We start from the raw sequence: 18,588 nt of genomic DNA, 5'->3' as shown, positions 1-18,588 counted from the left end.
ATGGAGGGCGGGGAGGCGGGGCCGGGCGCGGCTCTGCCGCCGGCGGGCGGGGTGGCGGAGGGAGGGGGAGGAGGTGTCATGGCGGCGGCGGGTTCGGGCGCGGGCTCCGCGGCACGGGGCGGCGGCGGCTCCTCGACGGCGTCGCGCTGGTTCTTCAGCCGCGAGCAGCTGGAGAACACGCCCTCGCGGCGCTGCGGCGTGGAGGCCGACAAGGAGCTCTCGTACCGGCAGCAGGCGGCCAACCTCATTCAAGATATGGGCCAGCGCCTCAACGTGTATCCGAGCGGGGCCGGGCGGGCGGGGGCCGCGGGCCGGGCTGGCGGCGGCGGCGAGGGGCCGGGGCGGGCGGCGCCGTTACCCGCCGGCCGCGGCGGGGCCGCCCTCTTCCCCTCGCCGGGACTCTTCCCGCTCCCTCGGCAGCCCGCGGCCGGCGCTCCCGTGGGATGGAGCTGTGGCCTTGAGGCACAGAATGGGAGGAGGAGCCTCCCGGAGCCCCCGCGTCGCCGCCTTTGTCGGCGTGTGCGAGGGGCGCGGGGCGCGGGCTCTGGGGCTGGCGGTGGGGACGCCTCAGGGTCTCCCAGGCAGCCTTCGGCCGCCTTTGTACCGCTGGCTGCGGGTTGAGACCCTTTAGAGTAGATGCCGGTTGCTCGCAGGCTCGTGTTCCCCCCGGCGGGCATCGCCTCCTCGGCCATTCACCCATTCCCCGGTCTGACTCCTCTCTTTAAAAAGCCCAGAGCAGGGAAGGGTGAAGCCTCAGACCCCTCCCGAAATCGTAGCTTGAGCGCAGGGAGCAGCGCTCTGGGCGGTGTGTCGGTGCGTGTCGCCCCTTGAGGAGTTCTCTCTCATTCAGCCCGGTGTAGGAATCTCCACATTGTCTGCCAGGCAGATGGGAGATGCCCTGCTGAATGTCGTTCGGTCCCGAAGTGTCGCGCCCTTAGTTAATTCCCCGTGGAAGGCAGCGCGTCGGGAGCGGTGATTGATGTCGGGAGCGGTGATTGATGTCGAAGCCGCGCGGCTTTCAGTTCTTGTAAACAATTCTCTCCGTGCCTCGCGTGGTTTCCTTAATTTAAGTTTCCAGATCCCAGCTGACGATAAATACCGCAATTGTTTACATGCACAGGTTTTATATGCATCATTCCTTCACAAAGTTTAATCGAAATGTAAGTATGGCTGTGCTTGCAGTAGTAACACGCCTGTAATTTTGGCAGTCTGAGCGCTGTATTCCTCTGCTGGGTTGCAGAGTTTGGTCTGTTGATGGGAATTCTGGCTTCTTATCAGTGCTTGAGAAGCAGCAGTGATCTCTCTTTTAAACTTTGAAATCTTTTAACTAGTGGCAACTGAATTTTTATCTTCTGCCATCAACATAAAAAAAAATTAGGCACCAGCAGCAGACACATTTCTGATGTGTGAAGGATGCATTTGGCTGTTTGGGATCTGGCTGGCACTTGGGCGCTGTAGTTTGAAAGGCTGCTGTGTAGGAACACACGTTTTTCTTAATGAAGGCAGTGGTAGTGCTAGCATGGTGTGTCTGGCAATTACAGTGTGTGTGTATCCATATGGATTATGTATCTGTTCTTAGGGAACAGTGTGAATTCGTTGAACTAGTCTAGTCTTAAGTGGCTTGATGATAAGTCATATTAGATAGATAAGAAAAAATCTTTTAAGCCTGATGAGAAAATGCTGTCCCTCTTGTTTCAATTAATGAACCTAGTGTGCTGCATCTGAATAGAGTATGTTATGAGGAGCTGAAGTCTTCAGTTGAGTGATTTTTCCAAGAGGAACAGAACTTGAGATACCAAGCTGAAAACTTTAAGCCATTTTTGTGTCTGGTTTTGGACAGAATAGTTAGAGAGTCAGTAACATAACATTCTAGGTATTCTTGTGTTAAGTTACTTTTTCATCAATATTTTATACTAACTTTGCAGGAACAGTTAATAATGGTGGTGATATGTCACTAAGTGGTCAGGATGAGTTTTCTCAAGTCTTGGCATTTCATGGTAAAATAAAGGGATTGAGACTGTAGCAGATATGGTCTAGACCAGAGCAGACCAAGGGCGGGGAAGTCTTGCAAACCTTGCCCTGTCTGAAATTCGGGCAGGCACACAGAGTGTTACAGTGGTAACAGACTCTTTGGTCTGGTCTGAGTTTGTTTCATTGTTGGCTGAGAAAATGGACATCTTATTTGGTGTGTTTATTTGGCAAGAGATGCTAGTTTGTAGGTACGTTTCAGAAGTGTGTTATTTTTGTGCAAAAAACTCTTGAGATAGATTCAAACTTGTAGCCAGCTTGTTACCAAACCACAGCACTATGTGTCTGTATTTAATAAAAGCTAAGTGTGTTTATGCACAGCCTGAGCTAACTGTGCATAAACTTTAACCAGAAAAGAATGTATAATGTAGGTTTTGCTTATATAGTGATAAGAGACCTATATATTGAATGGATATACATATCAAACTGTACTTTCCTAAACAGCTTTCTAGCTTTAGAGCAACAATAGAACATGTGAGAATGAAGTTCCAGCAAGTCTTGTGGTGAAATAGGCCCTTTTAAAGTGTTTCTGTAATATATCAAGTGAAGGCACTTGTTCCATCTTTTCCCTTTCCCTGCACTTGCCCACATAGGAGTAACCTCTGGCCAGTGGAAGAGGAGCTGGTGAGACATCTGAAGTCTTCTGAGGCTGTTTGTGGACTTGATAAACTAAGGCAGAGCTGCTTGGAGTGGAGAGTTTGCTCTGCACAGAGCTGCTGTGGCTGAGGCTTGTTCCATGCATCACCTGCTAGATTACTGTTCCTACTGTCAGCTGGTGATCCAGGGTAGACTGAGGTAGCAAGAGGCTTTAGCTGCTGTGCTGGGGTTTTCACTGGACACAGGAAAGTGCAGGTCACTGGGAACTGGAAGCTGTAAAGCGCCCTTGTTGTGAAAATTCTGCCTGCAGTTATCTTTATGAATCTTAAAATTCACAAGTAAGCCATGTAGGGGCTGAATGTCATGGAAACCCCAGCTGCTGTGGGAGGGGGCAGTGTGTTGCTGAATTAATTCCCAGGTAATCCTATTCAAATGGAAGTTAGAGGCAAGTGCACTGCAAGTGAGCACTCAGAAATACTGATTGCTGCTGGATTACTCCTGTAGCTCTTAATGAGAGCAAGGCCAGACAGCAGCTCTGTGTGTGTACTGATGGGCAAATGCCCATTCTTACCTGTTTTGAAGGGGGTGGTCTCAAAATGAACACAAGTGACTCTCTTAAGATCCTCCCAAACCATCTGGCAGTTTCTCTGCAGAGACACCAAAAGCCAAGGGCTGTAACAAATACCTAATATCAAATCTCCAGAGTACTTGCCAAGCTAAAAAATGTAACAATACTCGTCCACTGCAAGAAGGAAACTTAGAAGCTACATAGTAAAGTGCTGGCAGACTTGAAGCTAAGACCTAGCTAAAATCTTCTACAGTATATGGAGCATCTCTAGTATTTCTTCCTGTGCATGTAGTGATGTTTATGCATGGCAAGAAGGAATCTGAAGGCTGGGACTAGAAAAGTACATGGCCATTAGTCAGAATGCCTTATGATCCCCAGCCAAAAACATACAGGCATTGTTTTCTTAGTTTATTGGTAGGTTCATGGTTTCAGTCAAGTATAACCACATATTTACCATCATATGTAATTGCTGGATTATACAAATACACATGTATGTCTTACATGGAAGTTGCATGCACTTAGCTGTTAATAAACAGATCTTCTAGCAAAGCTCATTTACTGAACAGCTGTTGTCTTAATTATTATTTTTTTCCTTCAGTATAAATTGCTACTAAATTTTACAGGCTTCCAAGATTCTGAGTCGACTGTGGGTAGGGAACAGAATTCCCAATTCAATCTGTAGAGCCACAAGGGTGGCCCACACCAGTTAATGTATCTTCATTCATTTTGAATGTATTATGTTTACTGCTCTAATAACCAAATATCCATATTTTTGTGATGTTACTGTGGGCTAGAAAGTCACTGTTGAGTAGCTATGGATTGTCTACAGAGCAGGTTAAGATGTTGCAAGGTGGCTATCCCTCAGGACCAGGGTGGAAACTTGCTTTACAAACTCTGGTAAGCAGAATTGGGTGCCCTGGCTACTAATTCTTGTCCTCCTAGCCATGCAAATAACACATCAGAAACTACTATGAATCTCCTCAGGAGCAGTCCCCACTTATTCTTTCTACTTTACTGTTGGCCAGGCCGTGGTTAACTTTGGCTTGCTGCATAATGAAGTTAGCCAGTGCTAATGTTGGGGTGGGGAGGGAGCGTGCTGGCTTTTTATAGCAAACACTAGCCTGATTGTTATCCCTTAAAACTTACTGAAAATTAAAATTCTTCTGGAAATACTGTTTCTGTAGTACTTTGTGTGTTTGGTATTGTTATATAGCAAATATCTCCTTTAGAGGCTTATTCTTCAGTGTGATTTGAAGAACAGAGAAGGGGGGAAAAATCCCTGGTATGCTGTCAATGAGAGGTAAGGCATCCAAATGGTAGCTGTATTTCAAAATATAATCCTTAGAAATGCTATGTGGAATACCAGACAACCAGTTGAAAATATACTTGATGATGTCAAGGATTTTTTTTGTGTGACATGCAGCACAACTTAGGAGAGAAGGCTGCATTAGGAGTTTTTTCACTGAAGTGTGGGGTAGGTGAGTCATGTGGAGTGGTTTGTTTCTCATCCCACAATATTCCCTCCCCATCTCTTGTGCCCTGTCCAAACTGCAGAACTAAACAATTGACTCTGCAGTTGTGCAAAGTTCTTAAAACTTTCATAATGCATGCCAAACTTTAGCAAGGCTGTTTTGGAAACTTCAGCTCTGTTTTTAATCTTGCAGTTTAGCATATTTGGTGGTTTTATGCAATGTGAGCTCCTGGTTATAAGAAGAAAAAACTTGCAACTCTCTGTGTTTGCACTTGAAAAACCTCTATCATAGGCAATTCAGTGTCTTAGACTACTGGGCACTAAAGTCTGAAAACATACTAATATGAGCATTAAGAGGGAGAGGGAGTTCCCTGGAAACTCTGTGTGTGTGTTCTGAGATTACTCTAAATACCTTTGTTGTAGCAACACAGTTTTTACTGTGTCTTGTACTACTTAAGTGAAAAAGGACTTGTACCACACTGACCAATAAAACTTGCTGTATAATGCCCTCAGACTGTCATAATAAGGCTCTCCTGGTTTGTTTTTTCTGTTGCAGTGAGATTTGGTTTCTGAGATTCTCAGCCAGTACAAAAAATGGGATTTAATTTCATAAGTCATGTGTGGTGTTCTGAAGATACCACTCAAAGCCTCAATATTTTGGTTGAATGAGATAACTTTTTTAAACTATGTTTTATGTATAGGAAGCTTACAGCTTAGTCAAGTTTGTATCTTTAAATTTGCCTCTTTTTTGTTCTACTTTGCTTTTTCTGTCATTTTTGAGACTCAGAAATGAATGAGAGAGTTTGAGTAACTTTGCCAGTTATATGCTTAGCAGGGTGTGTCATCTTACTGAAGACTCTGTGCATGCCAACTCTGACACTTTGTGAGGATGTCTGTTTTCCTGAGTAAATACCAAGGGAGGCAACAATACTGACCTCCTCTAAACTGAAAGTGGGAACCAAGATGAAGACCTGAAATTCTTTGCCTGGTGGCCAACAGTTTGGGGTTTTTGTAAGGACACAGGTAATTGGGGTGTACATAGATTTCTGATGAACCAGAGTTAAATGCCAGTTAATCAGTTTGACTGGCACCAGCCTTCAGAACTGTGCTGTGGTCTTGGAGGTCAGGAATTGTCTGGAGACTTCCTGGCTAGAACTGGTTCAGTAAACTAGAAAATATCCTGAAGTCAGCCTGATGAAGTAAAACTTCAATGCAGTCAAATGTAGAATAGCAGGGAGTGAGAATTTCCTGGGGATTTAATTGTGCAGTTATTGGTGACTTGGTTCAGAGAATGGCTTTGTGAAATGTAAATATCTCATGGTAACTGTTGGAAGCTGATTTTTTTTTTTAGAAAGGTAAATTGTGAAAATGCCAGGTCATATTTTAACTGAACTTGTACAAAAAGCTAGAAGAGCTCAGGCTTGAATGTTGGTGCTAGGGGATAACTGAGATGTATTTCGAGTAGTATGTCCCTACCAAAGGGAATTTCAAGCCGTTGCCTCAAGCAATGTGGATTGGAACTTCTCAAAAATCATCAGAAGTCTTAAATGCCAGGGTGGATATGGCCTTGTTCAGCAACATCTGACTTCAGGGGGGTTTATTTTGTATGTTTGTGAGGTTTGAGTTGCAGGTTTCTTAAAAAGAAAACAGCTCTTCTGCCTGCTGTAGAAGAACTCATTTCCTGTGACTTGTTTTGGGTGGTTTGGATTTTTTTCAATACTAAGTGTCTTCATGGCACGTTTCTGTGCATTAAAGGGTATCACCTTCCCAGGGTGAAAGAGTTCCTCAGGTCTGCCAACTTAAGTTTTGCTTAAGATCCAGGTGGACATTTCGGGGTTTTGAGGAGGCAAAAAGTGTAGTTTTTATTATATGGTGAATTTTCATACCAAGTGTTGTATTTTGGCATAGGAAAGGGCTGTGTGCTAACCAAAATACCTTCCCCTAACCCCCTGCTTTAGGGGAAGCTATGCCTGCTGTTCAGTTCAGTCAGTCTAGTTCTACTTGGCCACTGAATGAGAAATCCAGTACCTGCACTGCTTGCACTGTGCATTAATTAAGCACTCAACAAGCAGCTATTTCAGTCTGAAGAAATGCTTTCTACTGGCTTAATTTTAACCAATTTAATCTCCTGATGCCTCCATGAAGATTTCTGCTGTCGTTAATTCCTGTTTGACGTGGCCGACGTTGCGTGTGAAGAGGACTCTTGAGCCCTCCCAAGTCATCTATGGTTAGCCATGTCCCATATATAGATCCATCAGCAAAACTACTCCCTAGCTGACTCCTGGGTGATACTGCAGTGCCAATCAGTGCTTTGCTGTCAGCTTGTGACACCCAGAGTTTGATTAAAAAGTCATCTTTAAATGTAATCTGTAGTCTTTACCAACATTTGATGTAACTGCTGTTTTGTGAATCCTTGTGTTTCTATCAGCTTGTTACTTACACAGCCTGTGTTGATGTAACGAGCTGTTTTCCTTCAAGGTCTCTGCTAAGTTTCTGTAGAAGAAGCAAATATCAGCAGAACTTGTGATCGGCTGGTTTGACTTTTACAGAAAAGATGGTGCAATGGCTCACTGCTGTGCAAGAAATTGGATGAACTTTCTCATGAAGTATATTTAGCTTGAAGCAGTCGGGTTTGAACCCCTTCGTGTCTGACTAAATCTAGTCCCATTCTATTCCTTTTATGTTGAGCTAGAATTAGTTTGACCTCAGGCATCTCACAAATGCGTTTGTTACTCCTTCCCTATGCTGCTGAGAGGATCACATCCATTGTAAAATAAAACTTGACTAGTTATTTTTGTTGCTGTGTGTGATTTCAGAACTATTTGGGGGTTTTGTAATGACAAATTCGGTTTCTTAAGCCTTTTCTAGTTACAAGCTCTAGTTACAAGCTTAGACCCTCCAAGTCCTACCTGTAAAAAGTTTTTTTTAAAAGTAAATAAAAATATGTTTTTCTTCTTCAGATAATCTCTCCTACAGCATTGTTTTTGGCTGCAAAAGTGGAAGAACAGCCACGGAAACTTGAACATGTTATTAAAGTAGCACATGCCTGTCTTCATCCTCAAGAGCCACAACTGGATACAAAGAGTGATGTAGGTGGAAGTCATAGTCTTAAATATAATCAGATGACACTTCATCTAATGATCTGTTATGTTGTCTTGAGTGGACTGCTGTCTGCAAACGAGGAAAAAACAGCTGTTGTTTTTGCACCATTTAAGTCTTTTGTATTACTTAATTTAACTTATTAAAGACTCAAACACTTGTGTGATGGAACGTGAAGAGATTGCTCCAAGTTGAACTTGAATTATTTTTAAGACTTCCACGTGCATAGTGGAAGACTAGACTGGATGTTAAATAAGTGGCTTCATTTGTGGTTCCATAAGTTGCACAGCTTGCCCAGCAAGGAGTTCATGAGACTCTGTCTTGCTGAACCAGGGGCTCGCAGTGCACCACTGTCTACGTTCCACTTTAAAAGGTGCAATAACAGTTGTCACCTGCTGCCTCTGTGATACATTGGATTTCATTTGCCAAAGCTTGTACAGCTTCCACCTACTTTATGTTTTTGCTTTCCTGAGATGAGTCTTCCTGAAACCAAATGTACAAGGAAGCATGGTGGGAATGTGCCAGAGTGGTTGGGCTTGAAGGTCAGGCTGAGCCAGTTGTACTCTGCAGGGCCTCAGCTGATGTTCAAAACTATTTGAGTCCTTTGCTCCCAGTTCTAGGGATGACATGTGGAAGTGTATATATATATATATATATATATGCCTGCATGTTTGAGCCCACAAGCTTAAGATAGTTTAACACTGGCCAACTGAGTAGCTGTAATTTAAAGTACTTTTAAAATGAGTTTGAGTTGATTTGCAGTATTAAGCCTTCTTTATAGTGTTCCACTCCCTTCTCCCCTAAATGCTTTGCTGGAGTAGGTTCTATGAAAAAAGAATTACCTATCATATGGAATCTAGTCTGTAGAATTACATATTATAGTATATTATTATATGGAATAGATTGTGAGATCCAGACTAGTAAAGCTTGCTGTGGAAGATAGGCTGGTGTAACTAAATTTGCTGTAATACTTACACTGGTAGAAGTATTACTACAGTGAAGTGTTCCAGGCTTTCAGTTCAAACTGTCTTGGGTAATGGCCTTAACTTGTGTTGCTAGGACAAGTATTCAACTGGGAGTGCATGATTGAAGTTCTGAGACAACAGCTAGCTACGTCTTGACCTGTTTGCTTATTTGTTTCAGGCATACCTTCAGCAAGCCCAAGAGCTGGTTATACTTGAAACAATAATGCTTCAAACCTTAGGTATGTCTTTCTCATTATCTCCTGTGCAGTCAGCTTGGCCATGAAGAAGCAGGGGGACCCAAGTAACTGGATTTTTGGTGTGCTTTTAATACATGAGAATTTTACTGGGGTTTTGTGTGTCGTTTCTGACCTGTGAATTTAGTTGGGTATTAGCAGTTCTCCTGTGTTCTCTTGGGAGGGGGAAAAAAAAACCCCAAAACATACCTGTGCTTGTGAAATAGATGTTGCTGAGAGTTTGGGGTAGAAATGTGTGCCCTTCCAAAGAGAAATTATTCCAAAGTAGTAACTATGTTGATATTTCCTCCTATAAGGTAACATGTACTAGGTTGTGTATGTATTCTGAAGGTTTTGGGAAGAGCTTTATCCCAAATGCTCCTTCCCATTTTGACTTTCAAAAGAAGAACATCATGTAATTGAACAGAGTTACTGCCTCTGAATGTCACAGGTTGTAGTGTAACTGTTTAATCCCAAAATTTGCAATGGAATGGTCTGATAAGAAGCTCTTCTGACTTCAAAATGACATAAATAGAGACAATTACAGCTACAGGCCTGGGAACACTGACTTATTCAGGTATTCTTAAATAGCTCTTTCAGTATATTGCTTTAAAAAAAAAAAGCTAACAGTGGTGACCTAATTCTTAAATCAGTGTCATAGAGAAAGGTTTCTTAAGTCACTGACCTACAAATTGACTTAGCTTGTAATTTCATAGTTGCAGTTTGTTTTAAGTCCCAGAAATCAATGAATGAAAATGCATGCAAGTGCACAGGTATTTCAGTGTATCTGTAGTATAGCTTTTACTGACTTGCTAATGCACTACAAATTGTTCTGGTATGTCCAATTTTGAAAACACATAAAATACTTGAACTTCACCAGTGTGTATGAATATATTTTTAGGACTTTAGGATTACTGAAGGGATGTTTTGCTAATTGATCATGAAATGGCTGTAGCAGCCAACATAGCATTACCTCATCTTCAGTGCAAAGGTTTAATGAGGCTTTTAGGTCTGGGGGGGGGGGGGAGGAAATGGGTTTGGGTGTTTTTATTGAACAGATGGAAATGTATAATTCTAAACCATGTTCTTAACTTGTCAGGTTTTGAGATTACCATTGAACACCCGCACACAGATGTTGTGAAATGTACCCAATTAGTGAGAGGTCAGTGCCTTTTAACCACTTCTGTAAGTCCTTTTTTACCTTTCTAGTCAAATTTGAAGGTGATGTTATTTGTCTAATATGTTCTTGACCAACTATGTTATCCAAAGAGTTTGCTTAAAACTAGTTACTGAAAGTTTGATCTTAACCTTTAGCATCTCATACAGTCCATTTCTGTCCTTCACAATTTTTTGCTTATTAGCTTTGACTTCGCTAACATTTGTTCCATCGTTTCTTAAATGATGTAGCCAACTACTTAGCATTGTTCTGGGTTGATTTCACTCTGAAGTAGTTTTACCAAGGAAAGCTTAGTCTGCTTATTGGTTGAGGGCTAATGCTAGCTTTCTGCCTAGCAAATCTTTTTAGGTAATACTATCACATGTAAATACTCTGAGATGTGACTAATTCTTTTTCTGGAGTAGGGTGTACTTACTTGTTTTGGATGGTAGCACAAAACTCCAAACCTTTTGTTTAACAATTATATCCTGTAGCTTGGTTGCAGCTTGTTAATGTGATTCTAGCTAGAAACCTGTTTTGTTCTTTAATCTTTCTGGTTGAAGTTTGGCACACCTTCTTTAATTCTTTAATTGGTTTCTTTTGGAACTTAAAAAAATAGAAAAAAAAAATCCATTTATAAGATGGAGGATGAAAAAAACCCCTAGCAATCAGTTGTAAAAGCAGCTAACATAAGCTTGTTCCTTAATTAAAAAGGGTTTGAAAATTATTAGACCATGATTGCTAGTCTTTAGTCATTAGCTGCTGTTGCACTGAAAAATGCAAAGTGCCTCAGAATTTTGCTACTTGTTTGGTTTTTTTTTTCCCTAAACTAAAGGAAAGTTTGGTGCAACTTCATTGTGTTAACTAGATCTGGTTTGTTGTAACTCTAGAATTAAAGTTGCTCTTTGAAGGAAAAAGATTTCTCCTTTCTCATTTCAAAGCAGCTCACTGGGATGGTGTCCCCAGCGTTTGGTTCTGAGCATGACTGGTGCTGTGTGTGTGCCTTCTTGCAGATGAAGTAGCATTATTGCTGTTCTTATCATAAGATAATGACTCTGCTTCCAGTCCAGATCTGGTTGTGACTTGGTGCAGACATCTGTGCCTCATGTCTCAATAGTTTGCATCAAGGAGCTCTGTAGCGTTTTGCTTGGGATTTTCTTAGCAGTTGGGGAATTTAAGTGTGAGCATGTGTTTCACTGTTGTGTGTGAGCCCTGCAGTTCTGCTGGGTGTTTGGGGCTGTGGGGAGGGGAGGTGGGCTGAATTACAGCTGCATCAGGATTTCATGTTAGCAAGTGCATTTGTCTCAAGCCTGTAAGAAGGAAGGGATACTGTGTAAACCTTATTTCCTTTAGTCAGGGGTAGATACCACTGTAAGGCACTTCAGCCTTCTCCCGTGTGTTTTCTGTGCTGCTTTTGTAGCATACACTAGGGGTATTATGTTTTAGAGGTATTGTGGTTTTTAAATTCAATGTTTGAAAGCTAGTGTTTAGTGTCAGCAGTTTAACTAAATACTCCAAAATTATACCAAGCCTTGGTATCTGGGGACTCCAGTGAGGGCTGAAAATCTGTGTATCTCAAGGACTAGTACAAAGTGAATGTAATACATCTGCTGCTTGAAAACCTACTCACTGGAGTAGGTGTGCTCCTTAGTATGGGTGTATGCAAATAGAATTCTTCTCAGCAAGAATATATACCCAGGGGTGGTATAGGCTGTGAACACAAGGTTTCAGTGCCTCATCTTTAAGAAATGAACAAAAAAATAAACCCAGATATTAATCCACAAATTAAAAATAGCCAGTGTGAAACCTGCAGTTATGCATGCAGGTCAGGCATGGAGAGGAGAATTGCTGTGGAACATTAGACTTGTGTATTGAGTGGATAGAGGGATGGGCTTTTTGGCACATGATGTACCTTCAAAGATGCAGTAGTATGATTTTAGTGTTCTCTCTTAACACTTCTTTGTTGGACAGTGTGTTGTTTTGCTGTGAAGAGGTGCACTGCTCAGGTATCAAGTTCCAAAGCTGTCAAAAAATACTGAAGGCTTGTCAGTGTTAAACCTTTGGTGCCAAAGGGATTGACCAAGAAGTGGCATCCAAGGTTGCTTCACCAAGTTCTTGCAACATGTTGTCTTGGACAAAAAGCACTATTTCAGAAGGCAGAGGGATACCTTTCCAATTAGAGGTGATTCACTTAGCCAAGACTATTAAGATAAAACCTTCAACTGTATGTTTGGGGGGAGAAGGAAGGGAGGAATGTAATGTGTCTGGCTATTTAAGTATCAAAAGAGAAGCAGCAAAGTTAGCTGAGATATTCAAGTGTAAGGGTTTGGGTTACCACACACACCCTGAACGGCCACACGGTGAGAAGATGCCCTGCTGCCTCAAAACTTTGCTGGCTAAACTTATCTGAGTGGCTAAGAGGATGGTTGATTTTCTGTATCACTTGTCTTGCATCCAGAGTGCCATGCTCTATGCTGTCACTGTTACCTTTTTTAAATTTGCAAGCTGCTCCCTTTAAAAACAATGAAAAAGAATCAGGTTCTGATGATGATGCTCAAAACCATTCAGCCAAGTCCTTTGTCAGGAGACTGCCTGGTCTCCTAGTGGCACACCAGAATCAGTTGCTGAAAGCCAAATTTGAACTAGCAAGTGAAAACTGGTGCAAATAAACATAATTGCTTCAACATAAAACTAAAGAAAAAGTTGAATTCTTCATGTTTTAAGATTGAAAACCATTCTGAAAGTAGTGTTAGACACCACAAGCCACTGTAGATAAGAGGTGACTGGATGGATATCTAATGACTTAGGATGTTCAGGCATAAGGTGTCTTAATTATTCCTTCTGGTTTTCAGAGATTCATGACATTGTTCCACCTATACAGTTCAGTCAGTATAGCAGACAAGGAAAATGGTGTAGGCTCAGTCTTTTTTCTGCACCGTTCTTCCTCAGTGTCAAGAGACTGAGAAGAGGAGACAGGACCATCATTCCTTAGGATCCCACAGGTCCTCTAAGGAGTCTGGAGGCAGTGGATCTGTGAAGGCCTCTCAGCAATCTTCAGGGCTCGTTCCAAGGATGTTCCAGTATTGAAGAGAGAAGAGAAGAAAAAAAAAAAGAAAAAAGCACCACCAAAACCTGGTCCTGGTGTTAAACTACCTTACTGGCTTGAATGCTAGTTGAATGATGAGCAGTACAACTGCCCCAGTGCTGAGACCATGGAATCATGACGTGGTCCTCTTAAGCTCTGGTGCAAAATCAGTCTGGTCCCAGCCTACTTCTGGTGGAACTTGAAGGGGGAGGAATCTGTGTGCTCATCTCCATCGTGGCAAGTCTTCAGTCGTTCCTTTTTTCTGTGTTGGTACACAAGCTTCTTTTGGAACTGAAGATTAGATCCCAAGGATTTCTAGGATTGTTCTCACTACAGGTTATCAGGTATCTTGAACACCCGTGATCCTTTCTAATGATTTGTGGAAATTGCACTGTCAAATTCTCCAAACATACCATGGCATCTGTGTGCACAGCTGCCATTGCTTAAATTGGGCTGATAAGGCAGCAGAAGAGGAGATGACTGAGTTTGTTTTTTCAGAGGGCATTCTGGGTAGAGAAATTTTCAATCTTGGCACGCTCGATGGTGTGGAAAGATCTTAAACACCAGCTGTACTCCTGCACTGCTACAGGTGGCTTTCACATTCTCAACTTTGACCTCAGGCTTTCACAGGCCTGTTCCCAAGGTTTAACTACTTTCAAGAATATAAAGCCACCAGAACTGCTCAGACCTGAATGCCTGCACCATGGCCTCCTGTCCAGATACAGCAGGCCTCCAACAGCGTAGCTCCATCTGGAGCCTGTGGCTTTTTTCCTTTTGCCCAGAAGGACTTCAGCAAGCTTCCTCTCTTCTGATGGTGACTGGCTTATCTGCAGCCTCCTCTTCTTGAGGAATGCTTGTATTTTGTCAGGGTCCCAGGCATGGCCAGCTACCACCCTCCTAAGGGTGACTTGGCAGTCACATTTTCATGATTACCTCAAGATCCAAGATGAACCTAGTGTTGAAGAAAAGACTCAGGTATCTTGCACCAGTTGAACTCTGTGGTTGCACCCAGTAAAAAGCATTTTGGTTGGAAATTTCTTGGAGACAGCAACCTTTTGTAAGCTGTGTTGGACAGCGAGTCCTATTTCATTCAAAATCTTGTTGCTACTCTAGTAACTCCTGCTTTGCAGTTGCTTCTGCAGCAGTGAGACAGGGTGAGGATAAAATACAAACCTGATCAGCAATGACTGGCATAACAGCCATCAGTCCTGCGACTTGTGAGTTATAACAGAGAAGCTCTGACCTGGTTTAACCTCCACTTCAAGATTATTTAATGGATAAAGAAAATAACATGACAAAATATAGGAACCAGGATTTGTTAGCTTTAATTTTAGTGATGGAGTCTACTAAAACCAAAGCTGTCCTAAATATAAGAGAAGAGTTTGGGACAGTTGTTTTCAGTTGTGCCCTGTGTTACCACAGGCTTTAGCTGTGACCTGAACTTCTTGCTGGTTTGGGCATTGCTGATTACTCAGCAGTAAATAAGTTGAAACAGTAGCAAGCTGCTTGTAGCATGGGTAAGTTTAGCACGTTATTTTTGATAGAGGCTGAAACGTGTCTTTCAAGATGTGATTCTTTTCTTCCAGGTATGTGTTTGATTTGCTCAACTTTGAAGCTGGTGTTAAATGGAAGTTTTCTGGCATCTGCTTTTCTTCCTTGTTCCAAAGGGACATTGCAGGAACAGTAGAGATGCTTCTTAGGCCGGTCCCTTAATTCAAACATGTTGTGACTTTACAGAATACAGAAATCATTGGAAGATCCTTTAAGTTTTACTTTGAAAAACAAAGAGCAAGACACAAATTTCAGTCTTATTCAACCATTGTGTGTTTGTTACCATAGTCTCTTCTGTAACATTGCCTTTTGTTTTTTTGATGGGTGGGAGAGGAAAAGCTTGAACTTATGGTTATCTGGCATTCAGCTACCATTAGAGCTTGCAAACTAAGTGTTACAGTACAACGTTGCCACATTGTCAGTTCACCTTTTGATTATTATGGCTCAGTAGAATTTGTGTGTAGGAACAGATCCTGTTACCTTGCTACTCCCGTGTTCTCCTTGTATTATGGCATGGCCAGGCTGTGCAGCATAAAGGCAAATCTGATTTGTACTCTTTGGCAGTCTTTAGAAGTTAAGTTAAATCACATTTTTAATATGCTCTTTAAAAAATAACTTTTAAAAGCTATTGCAGTCTTTCTCAAACTTTATGGAAATATTATTATTATTATAAGTTTAACAATATTCCCTTTGACATAAAATTCAACAATACACTTTCTGCAGGTAGCACTGATTTCAAGTGATAGTCTCAAAGTAAGAATTCAATGAAGGCTGCATTCACTCTTCAGTTAAAACCATTGTGCCCAGCTATTCCATTAAATGCATGTGACAGTAAGTTCTCTTTCTTGAGTGAGGAGCGTTGGGGTTTCAGTGGTAGGGGTCAGCACTGGATGGCTGTAACTGCCCAAGTCGTTAGCCTTTCACTCCTGGCACGTTGCAGTCTTGTGTGGGGCTTTTCCTGACTGCAACCAAAATGAAATTGTTCATTTGCTATCGATGCTCTGCCAGTGTGGGACAAACTGTTACACAAGTACGGTGCTCTTGATTAGAGGGAGGAGAAAACTTGATTAATTTTTTACTCTGGAGCGTGCTGTGTTGTAGGGTTTTGGGAGAGAGATGTGGCCGGTTTTGGGGAGGTGTTGGGGATGGGAGGGGTGTGTTCTCCATCCATCCTGCTGTGCTTCTCTCTGAGAGCAGAACTTGCACTGTGCTGTGAACTGGCTTCCACTGACTGCCTTACTGCAGTCCGAGGTTAGGCATGGGCTCACCTGTAGGTGAGGGAGGGGAGGCAGGTGTTCCTAGAAGAGAGCAGGGGTTTGTGGGGTACAGGAGCAAAGGGAAGCTGTCCTGTGGGTTGGGCGGGAGGGTCAGTGACTGGAACAACTGGTTACTGAATAGAAGGGTGCTGCTGTACCTTGAGAAATGATATTAAAGGCTAGCTAGCTAAATTCAGATCTGCTCTGTGAAAACACCAAGTGGTGCTTTGCCATGGTATAACAGCTTTAAGTTTGGAATGACCCTGACAGGTTTTAGCACATCCTTAATCTCTCCGTTTTTGTTTTTCTTACAGCAAGCAAGGATTTGGCACAGACATCCTATTTCATGGCTACCAACAGGTTGTTATCCTGAACCTCTTTGTTGCACTGTTGTAGCACACTATAGCTTCCTTTACTGCAGGGCCCCCTACATGTGTCTTACCCTTGTTGCGACGGGAGACTGGGCCATCTACGGTGGTGGTACCTTCCCGTTTGCAGTGCGGTGTATTGTACAAGGGCCTGATGGCACGAAGGGGTTAAATGCACAATGAGAAGTGTAGTGGTGCTTTCTGGTGACATTTTCTCGATTGTGAGTGCCTAAGTCTAAAATTGGTAGCCTGAATAGCAGCTAAAGATTACAAAGAGCTAAACTTAACCTAGAAATTCGAGCATCTTGGTAAGTACAAAACTATTTTTAGTTTACACTTGTAGTTAATGGCAGTTTTCTCTTAACTTTACATATATTGATCCAGTCTTAACTTATAAAATTGTAGTGGGCCTAAGATCCTTTAAAATATCTGATTTTTCTTTTCAGGTAGACTAGTAGTAGTCCAATGTCCTTCCTTTTTAGAAACAGCTCTCTAATCTTGATACATAGTTTTAAAATTTAAGTACTTAAAGTTCTAGGGTTCCAAGTGGGGATTGCATATACATATAGGAAGATGAAATTTAAAGACTATGGTCTTGATTTCTCTATGATTTGAATTTACTTCTTGGAAAACAACTTTGAGCTGTATTTAATGTATTTAATAACATGATGTGTTGATAGCACTTATCTGCTGGTTATTAGAATTCTTCTAAAGAAGTAGTTCTTGGTGGTTCCTTGAGGAGCAAAGTTCTGTATTTGATACAGCTGTTAAGGAAAGCTGTGATCAGGCAGTGAAACTGAGCCAAAGTCTTTGTGCTCCTGCCAGCTGGAAGCTGAAGGCAAGTTTGCAAATACCACAAATCCAGGCCCAGTGACAGCTAAGCCCATAAGTGACTCACTTGGCCTCTGGAACTGTTGGGTACCTTCTAGTCGTCTCATTCAGAGACTGCATAATCCACTGTATGATTTTTACTGTAGAATTTTAATTGACCATATTATATGTGTTTCTTTTTAGTACTGACATACAATAGAATAACTGGTAAATTGATTTACTGCTCATCATGCTGCTTGTGGCAAAAGATTAAACTAGATACATGCCCTGCCCTTTGTTTTCTTAAGGCAGTAAGATATCTTGCAAGCCAAATCAGAAAATTGTTCCATGAAGTAATGTTTAACTGCTGTTGCTTGACAGGTTACCTTATTCCCTGTGTTAATGGGTGATTTGTTTGGGTTTTCTGTTTTACATGTTTGATTTCCTTTGGTTCCTCATTACGAAATTGGTGCAACAGTCTTCACCTTACCACATTCTGTCTTCAGTACAAGCCTACAGTGATAGCATGTGTGTGCATTCACTTGGCCTGCAAGTGGTCCAACTGGGAGATTCCAGTATCCACTGATGGAAAACACTGGTGGGAATATGTAGATCCTTCGGTTACTCTAGAATTACTAGATGGTAAGTAATCCCACCTTTTCTTTCACATCTGGAAATTCAGAGGCTTGTTGAGGTAAAAGTAGGCACGTAGTATAGTCAGAGCATAGAGCTTTCAGCCTAAATGAAGTCCCATTGCCTTCACATACAGGATCTTCAGGTGAGGGACAGGCATAGGAGGGAAAACTTTGGAAGACAAACATAGTTTTGAGACCCCTTTTATTTCACTTTTGGAGCTGGAGAATTCACATTCCTTTTGTAGGTGCAGGTTAGAATCTTCCTTTTAAATGCTTTTCAGAACTGGGAAAGAGCTGGAGATGTACCAGTGCAAACCCACGTGGTCCTGATCACTATATACATCACTGGTCTGAATTTATAGCTTCTGTCACTGACACAAGCCTTCTTAAGGCTATACATGCAAATAGTGTAATTATGAAGGCAGTTAATGATTTGGCATAGCTTATGATACCTCAAACTCCTGTAAAATTTCTTTTCTTATTAGAGAGCTTCCTTCCAGAAGAAAGCACACACCTAGAAGACCACGTATCCAGAAGTTTACTCCCTTCTGAAATAGTACTACTTAGACTACTTAGAGTGGGGTGTGAATTTAAGGCCTCCATGTGCTACTCTAGGGGAGCTGGTAGCTCCTGATCTGTGTGTTGGACTTTGCCCTTAGTTCTAGAGCGACACATCTGTTTCAGAGGAGCTCGGGGTGACCCAGCGTAGCTCCCATCACCTCTTTCCCCTCTGCTGAGCTTTTCTTTCTTCATGGCAATAGGATTT

General features: G+C 42.1%; 1 protein-coding gene across 2 annotated transcripts in view; it reads left to right on the top strand.

The window, feature by feature from the left end:
* CCNT2 (cyclin T2) overlaps positions 1-18,588 on the top strand; it is a gene marked incomplete at its 5' end in the record, with an annotated part of 21,528 nt that continues 2,940 nt past the window's right edge. For both annotated transcript variants that reach the window (XM_084264673.1, XM_084264674.1), the window contains 7 exons: positions 1-275; positions 1,079-1,160; positions 7,625-7,753; positions 8,907-8,967; positions 10,061-10,123; positions 16,324-16,369; positions 17,666-17,829. In XM_084264673.1, the coding sequence (XP_084120799.1) occupies positions 1-275; positions 1,079-1,160; positions 7,625-7,753; positions 8,907-8,967; positions 10,061-10,123; positions 16,324-16,369; positions 17,666-17,829 (820 nt within the window). The remainder of the gene's footprint in view (positions 276-1,078; positions 1,161-7,624; positions 7,754-8,906; positions 8,968-10,060; positions 10,124-16,323; positions 16,370-17,665; positions 17,830-18,588) is intronic.

The sequence above is a fragment of the Gallinula chloropus genome (genome assembly GCF_964237585.1).
Source record: "Gallinula chloropus genome assembly, chromosome: 5".
Taxonomy (NCBI): domain Eukaryota; kingdom Metazoa; phylum Chordata; class Aves; order Gruiformes; family Rallidae; genus Gallinula; species Gallinula chloropus.
This window is presented reverse-complemented; position numbering and strand designations above follow the sequence as displayed.